This window comes from Poecilia reticulata, linkage group LG12, assembly GCF_000633615.1.
Source record: "Poecilia reticulata strain Guanapo linkage group LG12, Guppy_female_1.0+MT, whole genome shotgun sequence".
NCBI lineage: Eukaryota > Metazoa > Chordata > Actinopteri > Cyprinodontiformes > Poeciliidae > Poecilia > Poecilia reticulata.
Window position 1 is genome coordinate 3,590,876 of NC_024342.1, and position 9,656 is coordinate 3,600,531.

The window sequence follows — 9,656 nt, forward strand, 5'->3', positions numbered from 1 at the left end:
CAACCGTGTTTTACAACTGCTGTTTATTTGGACTTTGAATTCAGGTCAGGCTAGGATTTTTTTTTAACAAGATTAAAATTACAATCTTACAAGAATTTTTGCAAGTTTGTTAGAGACTTACCCCCAAATACTTGCTGCTGAAGTCAAAGAGCCTGAAAACAGATGTATGCCACACTTTTCAGAATTGTACTTATTAAAAAAGAGGGAGGGAGTTCCCTTTAAAGGTTATTGTATTATTCTATGTTGTATTCTGAAATATTTGAATGTTTTTTTAATGTGAAAAGGTGTGTTTAGAATACCTTAACTTTAGACACTTTGTCACTGTCTGACTCAGCATTTGGTAATAACTCCTTTAATGGCCAACAGGTGGAGGAAGTGGGAACAGCGTATCGGCTAAAGATCAGTCGACATTTAATCAAACAAATCTTAACATACACTTTCATTCAAGCAGTTACAGCAGAAAATTCTGCAAAGGAATCGCAGAAACGTTTATATTATTTTAACATTTTTTAAATTCAAATGTAACCGTCGTGTTTAATATTAAAAAATACATCATCTAAAAACAAAAAAGCAACAAAAAAATATCTATATATGTATATCACACTTGTTATTTCAGAGTTGCACAAGCTTGCGTCACATTTTGACTTTTCACCAAGCGTCAAAACATGATCGAAAGCCTCCAAGATGGCAGCCGAGCCTTGAGTGTAGTTAACTGTCACATGGCCACCAGCCGCGGCAGATAGTTTCCATGTGGGACGCCGTGTTGGAGCCATTGTAGGCAGAAAAAGAGAAAATTAGAGTGAATTTCCAAGAACTCAGAATGTGACTGGTTTTTTTTTGCAAATTTTTGTCTTTTCAAACCCTGAACTTTTAGGTTTTTCTACAAAATGTCTGACATCAATCCCAGATTTTTTTTCTTGGAAATTTACTCCTTTTAACTTTTTTTCTTCTATCTGCAATGGCCCTAATATGCTGTCGTATCCATAGCTGAAGTTCACTGGAGCAGAATATTTTTCCTAAAAAGCCAAGTTTTTTTTGTTATTTTCTTTCCCCTTGAACTTGGATCTCATAGTGCTTGTTGATCCAAAAAGGAGGAGGGGGCTGAGAAGCCGTTCGGGGAAGTATTGCTAAGTATCTAAGGATAAATTACAAAAAAAAAAAAAAAAAAAAAAAAGCAGTATAAAAAATGCTGAGCATTATCTACCACCTGCATGCTGTAGAGGCATTGGTCTTCAGGAAGTACAAAATGTACAAAAGAAATGTGCTGCAAAACAACCAGAATGTTTCAGAGACACATATAAATAAAAGTACGCAGGTCCGTCCGATGGAGCAGACGGACCTCAATCGAAATGTAAATAGGTACCCATTAAACCCCCCCACCCCACTCCACTCCACTCCAAACCCACCCCGTTTATCTACCACCCAGCGTTCTCTGCACGGCAACAAAAGGGGTACACATTCTGTTTCTAAGGCAACATGTCCGCTAGCTATGAGAAACACAAGTGTCGCTGACCGCCTCTCGTCAGTACTTGAGCCAGGGGTGAGCGGCGATGGAGGCTTTGCTGCGGTCCCCGTAGTCGTACAGCAGCTCCTCGCCTTTGTCGATGTCTCGGGAGGCGACCAGGATGAGGTGCGGCACGCCGTTGATGTCGTGGAGTTTGGTTTGGCAGTTCCCGTTTTTGCTGTGGTTTATCAGCCGGCCCATCCGACTCGTCTCTTTGGTGGCGTCCACGCTGTGGGGGGCAGAGAGGCGGGTGGGGGGGGAACGCAAAAAAAATAAGAAGACGTCGGTTTTCAAGTCCGGCCTGGATTAGTTTGGATATTGTTTCAGTGCATTTTGAGATTAACTGGGCTTGACATTTTTTACTTAAAAGTTTTGATTAGACATGACTACTTTTAAGTCTTATGTGAGTTAAGCAGCTGGATAAGGCTCTAACACCACTAGGGGGCCCTGAAGAGCAAAAAGCTGTTGATAAAAAAACATACAACATATCTGTTGGTTAAACTTGTTAACCGTTTCTTGATATTACGTGGCACACTTAAATACCACTCTGCATTTCAAAATCCAAATAAAATTTTTTAAGGTAAGCTAGTAATAGTAGTAGAATGTTGCACACTTGGAGTGATCTGTTCAGTGCAGTGCGGACATTTTTGGTATTTTTACTCTCTTAATATGCCATATCGAGTCAAAACAAGAGGATGGATGAAACGTTTTCCTACCAGTACGTTTTGCAGAGGTACTGAAAGTAGTACATGTAGCAGCCAGTGGCAGGGTTCTGAGCGTACTCTGCCTCCCTCTTCTTGGCGTCGGTGATCTGCAGCAGGTCGCCGTGGTACTCCACGATGTAGTCACCTTTCTGGAAACACTGAGTGGCAAACACCGCCCTCCCCTTTCCTTCTATATGCTGAACCTGAGAACGGGAGGGTCTCCATGGTGACACATGGCATGCTGATTCAAACGTCAAGCAAATTATGTTTCGACAAGTCGCCAGCAATGAATACTCTAGTACTCAAAGGAGTTTATCCGCATTACAGGTGAGTGAAATGTCCAGAAAGACCCACATTACCTCCATTCCCTCCTCGATTCCTTTGGTGATGAGATCATCGATGAGCTTCTTTTGTTCCCACTGGTGAGGCAAAACAACTTTATTTAACGTGAGCATTCAGACAGAGGGTCGTACAAATTCAGAGATAAAACATTAAAAACAGAAAGTACATCAAAAGAACAATAATGGGAAGTACCACATCAAAGGAAGAAATATTAAAATGCTAACTGAACTGTTCAACTATCAGTACCACCAGTTTTACAGGAATCCGCAATTGAGGAGATTCACGCCAAAAAAAACAACAAACAAAAATTTTACAAATCCACGCAGGTTTCGCATTAAAGTTTAATCGCGAATTTACTACAAAGTTTCCGCAAAAATTATTTAAAAAAACCATTGGATTTAAATGACTAACTCACCTGCAGGTGGCAGTATTTCTTTCTTCTACACTGCTGCCTCAGACCATACTTAAAGTCGACCTGATCGACACCGAGCAACGAAATTGAGCTACTTAAAAAAGGTTTGTGTGTCCAATCTGACTGCATATTTCTCTCTAATCTTTTTTTTCTTCTTTATGTAGATGTCGGAAGGGATTTATAGTTGCGCCATTGAAAGTTTGAGTTGAGCGCGTGCGAGCCGACCAAGCGGTTGACAGGAAGATCTGTGTGGCGCAGTTTTAGAAAATAAATACGTCATAGACGTATTATGCCGGTCCAGGAGGACCCGCTGGGCAAGAACACCTTCCAAAAAGCTCGGTTTGAGTAAAAGGTAACGAGCGCGATTCGCAGGACCGAACGCCACGACAGCGCGCGAGGCCAACGTGCAGCAGTTAGCAAGGCGCGTTTAGCGCTAGCCCCCTCGCGCCTGATGTCAACTATAAACGTAGCTTTAATCAGGATGAAATATCACAAGATTCCTTGCAAATATTTGTAAAGTAGCGCCACAAAATCTACTCCTCTACAAACAGCAACTGATATTGCAACCGCACTGATATTCTGTCAGTTTCCAAGGAAAACTGGAATGTGATCAGTTTTCCTTCTATTGGAGAGTATAATCATGGGTAAACTGATTTTTTTGTGTGGTTGTTTTGAGACTTGGAGGTCCAACATTACAATAATCAAATCTACTGAAAATGAAAGGATGGAGACATTTTTATGTAACTTGTTAGATAGAAAGCACTTTATGCTGTCGATGCTTTTTAAAGCATTGACAGCATAAGATCTAAACTGGTGACTAAAAGGCAGACAACATCACTGACCAGGACAAGACTTTTTGCTCACACACAAACATTTTACACACACTGGAATGACTCACTTTCAAAACAACCTGAGCTAAGTTTTTCCTACCAATCTGCTCAGGAGTTGATTAAATCCCAGTTTTAGATTAGAGTCAAAACAACCTCTTCTTACCTTGAGTTCTGTTTTACTTTTTCTTGAGCTTCGTCTGATTGGATAGAAGTCTGTAACTTTTCGGTTCTGAGAGTTTTTGCCACCTTCCCTTTAGGGGGGGAAAAAAGAGAAAAAATACAAAATGGTAAATAATTTGCTATCCACCATCACACTGTTTACAATTTATACTCATTGTTGGCATGAGAAAAGACATTACCTTTGCTCGCACCTCATTACTTCTGACATGGACATAAAACTGGACTGAACAGAGCAGCTGAAAAAGTCAGCTCACAACTGGAGAACTTAAGTACACAACCGTGATAGGATTAAGGACCTCCAACTGATTAGTCAATCAATCTACAGTATTGACTTTTAACACCTTTTTAGATTAGTGATGTATTGATCATTTTTCAAAAGAATGAAAAATGATCAATATTATTAGTTGATCAGAATGTCCTCCTGAACTCTTTTTGTCCATTTATTGTGAGGTTTGATTTTATAAAATCAGAAAAAAGCCATATTGCACATCCATATTTTCTTACAATTCGGAACCTCTCCGTCCCATCTTACAAGGTAATTTTAAAATAAGCAAAAATATCTAACTTGAGCCTAAATGACAAATTTTACTTCCCTTAACTTCTCGTGCCAACCCCTAATAAAATAACCCCCTGGGCAGTGCGCCCAGGGGGTTGATATTCAGCCAATATCAAAACCCGCTACATTTACTACGTGCAACATTTGTACTTATTTGATAATAGGTGATTTTTACTTTTAGTCCAGTGTTTGATTTTGGGAGGACCCTATTGCATGCAATTATATATTTACAGTTAAAATTAAACTGTATTTTAAGTAGTTTTTTTTAAACTGCAACATTGTCAAACAATGCATCTTAAGTTCAGGGAATAACTATTGAACCTTTCCATTTTCACTTCAGCTCATTCTGCAGTCACTGCAACTCTGAATTTCCCACTAATCTCCCCAAAGCACCAACTGCCACCAGTATTACTAAGATATTTTATTAATACTATAATGATGTTCCATTCCACTGCATCATAATCAGGGCATACGTACGTTCTCCTGGTGGATTTCTTCCCCATGACTTTGGCCCGGGTCCCTCTCCTCTGGTTTCCGTGGAGTGCGCCGCCGTTGTTGTGGTTGCCGTGGAGGGAAGCGTGAGACAAGCTGTTGCCGAGGGGCATAGGGAGTTCGTGAGGGGGGCGATGACAGAAGAGCTGCGGGAGGGTTGGCTGGTCGGTGGGCCAGCAGGGCGGACGCTGGCCGTAGGCGCTGCCAGTCGCCGTCAGATCTGGCTTTGGGTCTCTGAGCGTGGCGCTGATGGGGTCTGTTGACCTGACTGGGAGAGAGACAGAGAAATATTAGAGGTGGGCAGAGTAGCCAAAAAATTGACTCAAGTAAGAGTTGCGCTACTTCAACATATTTTTACTCGAATAAAAGTAAAAAGTAGCACATTTATTGACGTGATCTTAGTTGCCATTCTTAGGTTAAGAATAAGAACAACACAATTTTGAAATTAGCGATACTGACAAAGGCTTGCACACATTTCTAATGGAAATGCAGCTGGTGACAGGCTATTGCTAGTAAACACTGCTAATCCACCTCCTTTGCTTTTGCCACTTCCCTTCAACTCCCAAATTTGACGAGTGCCATACTTCTTCCACTTATTAGTGATGGAATAAATGTAAAATCAATGAGGTATGCAGTACGGTGATATTTTTGGCAACCATCTCCTGACGTTTTCTTAGTGAGGTTCTTCAAAGAATTATTTTTTTCGTTTTTATTTTGATAAAAGTTATTTTTGGAAATAATGCAAATTTATTTCCAAAAATAAATTAGAGTGATTCCATTAAGCAAATTTATTTTTCAAAATGTCACATTTTACTCTGTAATTTGACAACAAAGCTACTGTTGATCCAGAGACCAGACCTTCAAAACAACAGGTCGCACACCAAAAGCTCTCAGGTAATCTCCATTTCATGGCGCCACTCAGCTTGGACCTTTGTTGAATTAGGTCGGTCCTTTCAAAGGTGGGTGAATATTTATGCAGTCATTTACTTTTAATAATTTTAGTTGATATGGTTTCCACTGTTTTTTTCATTCCTGTCAAAAATCTCAAATTACAACAAGCATTATTTTCTTTACAATTTTCCTTAATGGTTTCTGTATGTGGAAAGTTCAAACATGTAGCGACCCATAGGACTACAGAGAGGAAGATGCCGACCCTCAGGTTGACTGGGAACGTCGAGCTGCGGGATGCAGACGGGAGAGCCCCGCCCCTCCTGCGTCAACCTGATGCTCGTCTTCTCGTCGTGAGCTGCTGGCTTGGACTTGGTGCAGGCTAACGCCATCACTGGGTGAGGACTGCACACTACTTCCTGTAAAGAAAAGAGAAAAAAAACAATTATTAACTGTCCTTTCTAAAGGATCCCAGCTTTAAAGTATGGGGCTGTGTTGATGCAGGAGGAACTGGTGCACTTTACAAAGTAGGAAAGAATATTATGTGGAAATTTTGTGGCAAAATCCAAAGATGTCAGTCAGGAAGTTGAGATTTAGGCACAAGTCGGTCTTCCAAATGGAATATAACCCGGAACATACAGCCAAAGTGTTTCCAGAGTGGCTTAAACAAAGTAAATGTTTTGTTGTGGCAGTCACAAAGCCCTGATCTCAAATCTACGGAGAATTTATCGGCAGATCTGAAAATGTGAGTGAGAATGAGGCGACCAAAACTACAGCAAACTGTTGTAAAAAATCTTGTGGAAGAAAAACCCAAGAACTTTTGACTCAAGTCAAACAGTCTAAAGGCAATATACAAAATACTGAGGAAGAGTATGTAAACTTCTGATCTTGAAGACAAAACTCTGACCTTTGTTTGATTATTGAGGCATTTAGCAAACAGAAATAATTTGAGTAATTCCAACTGATTCAGAACAAGAGAAGTTTGGTCTGATTTAACTTCAGACAATAATAAAAAAAATTATTTGGTCTATTGAGACTTTCGTATGTGTTTAGTAAATTCCTTAATTTCGTCCAAAAGGGGAAAAAAAATTGTAGTGGTAAATATAGGATCTGAATGTGTGCTGCAAATCTGCCTGGATACAGCTCTACTACCCAGGGGCGCCATAGCGACAGAGAAACCACTAAAGCAAAGACGTGTAAAGAAATGTGATATTCTGAATCACCCCATCTGAACCCGGTCGGCCTGCATTTCAATCTGCCAAAACAAAACAAACCAAAAAAAACACAGACGGAAAGATCCACAAGCAGTCGAGACAGTGAAGCTCGAACAAGGAAGTCAAGATTCTTAACAAGCCAAGAGGCAAGAGACGGTCTTAACTTTCTGTTTACAGTCGGATCTACTGTCAAAATGAAACTAAAATGCAAACGGCCTCAAGTGAAAACAAAACCGAGGTAATAATCCTGACAGAATGTGGAGAGTCACTTTGCACTATTCAAGAAAATCCTTGGGCTACTTTATAATATAAAGTCAGAAATTGACATGCGCCAAGTGTTGGCATTTTGTTTCTTGTCCTGCATAGCAATTCCAAAATGAGGATGTTTTATCTGATGATAAATTGTTATTCATCAAAATAAAATCATGCTTTTCTAGGACAATTCCAGATTTTATTAGACCTACAGATCTATTGTTTTTATCCTACCAACTACAATCACAGATATTGGAGATGTCTACACAAACAGATAATGAAGGCATAATAATTTCCCATTTATTCCACAATCTCCTTTAATTCATCAGTGGATATGATCCCAATCCATATCAGGGTTTCTTAAGACTAAAATAGCAAATTCACAGTAAAATAAATAATGACAACAAAAAAATAATATTAATTTTACTTGTGTAATGCTTTCAGTTAAAACATATAATCACTGACAAGAACAAACATAGTTTACAACCCCTTAAGTGTCATGAGGACACTGGGGTCTTCATTTACCCAGTGACTTGTATTTAAATGTTTTGAAGCAGTTAAAGGGTTAAAGGTAAATTTGCTCAAACTAAAGACAGAAAAAAAGTTTTGTGAATGAAAAAATATTATTGTAGATTTAGGTATTACTATATTTGACTGCACTCTTTTCCTTGGCTTAAAAATTTTATTGATTATAAAAGACACTTTTTTTCGGGGGGGGGGAGGAAAATTATAAAGTGAGACCAATGCAGCAGATTTCCCTTCCTAAAGTTAACACTGACAGATCTCCCTAAAAAAAATGAAGTGTTAAAAGATTAAACATAAATAGATGTTACCATATGGCTCAAATAAAGGTTGAATTGCCCAATAACAGCAATTCTCTTTTATTTAAACAAAAATAATGAACAGAAAATTAATCCAAAGGTAGTAAAACTTAATGAAAAGTTCAGAAATTTTCTGAAACAGAAGACGACCAGTCAGGACAGGGGTTCCCCAGGGGTGTCTGCTAAGCTTCTTTCCCATTTACTTTGCTCGTCTATTACCGTTCTGCCAAATCTTAATCCATATTTGTAATAATATTTACTAATCATAAAAATATTTTGAGCTTTATCAACAACATACAGATGAGTGGCAAAACTGGTGAGCTGATGCCAAGCAGCCGAGACCCGAGTCTAAGATGTCACTGAATCATCACTCCAATCTTAAGAGAGAGCGAGCTTATTTTATTTATTAATAAATAAATAAAGTGTATATTAAAACAAATCTCTTCGATACCTCTATTGTAAGGCTGTACTGTTTGAATAGTTGATGTGGGAGGGGCCCCGGAGACGGGACCACGCTGGATCTTTACCCACTTGCTCCACTCAGACGACCAGTCCCTTTAAATCCGTAGCACAGCTACAAACAGGCCTGCTTTATCCCTAACTCATGCTTCAGTCATGTTTCTCAAACTGAAGCACGCTTCAGTTTGAGAAACACCCGAGAAAAGGAAAATACGTGTCATGTTGGTTCTGTTAAACGCAATAAATTGCGGTTGTGTCACCAGCTGACATGCATGTAGCGGTCGTAACTCACTAGCTGACTAGCTGTTAGCACTGTTAACAAAACATCCCATCTGCAGCTACAGCAACTACATAAACTTATTATAAGAAAAGACGGTTAACTACAAGATCACTATCTGGTATCACTTCTAGAATACAAACAGATTATTATCTCGACTCTGGGTATATTTTCACCAATATTTCCCCACTTTGGCTAGCTTTGTGTAACCTCTTTTATGTGATGCCCAAACATGCAAACTTACCCCGTTCATGTCCGAGTTGTTTTTGTGACTCCCTGCTCCCAACAGATACCCACTCAGAAGCTAGCCTCGGCCCACTCCCACGGGCCGTGTCCTCCTGACACAGCCACACAAATCCACGATGTCCTATTGCACGTCTGTTGGACGGGGAATCGCCAACAGCTCAACCGCTGCAGCCTCCACAGCCCCACTCCGCCATGTTCCTCTTGTGGAAATGAATGAGAAGAGTTGGAACGCTGGCGCCCCCTGTCGGTCTTCAGTGGCAGTGCCGGTGTGCTTGGAAAACAGTTTGTTTACAACCTAAACTACATTTCTACATACAAAAACTATGGTTCTGTGTAACAGGCCTGGGAACCATAGTTTTTGTCATTGCTATTTTTTAAGCACACAATATATATATTTTAACATTTTATTTTTTAATTCAACTATTAACTAAAGGAAATAAAAATGTATGTTACTTGGAAAAGTAAAATTAATACAAAAA

General features: G+C 39.5%; 1 protein-coding gene across 1 annotated transcript; it reads right to left on the bottom strand.

Annotated features, from left to right (window-relative positions):
* Positions 1–336: 336 nt before the first annotated feature.
* Positions 337–9,432, bottom strand: kmt5aa (lysine methyltransferase 5Aa). The gene is made up of 7 exons (XM_008423348.2): positions 9,176–9,432; positions 6,174–6,327; positions 5,006–5,288; positions 3,956–4,043; positions 2,568–2,627; positions 2,221–2,411; positions 337–1,733 (listed from the first exon to the last, which is right to left on the bottom strand). The coding sequence occupies exons 1-7, from the start codon at positions 9,182–9,184 to the stop codon at positions 1,523–1,525; spliced, it is 996 nt and encodes a 331-aa protein (XP_008421570.1). The 5' UTR covers positions 9,185–9,432; the 3' UTR covers positions 337–1,522.
* Between the last annotated feature and the right edge of the window lie 224 nt (positions 9,433–9,656).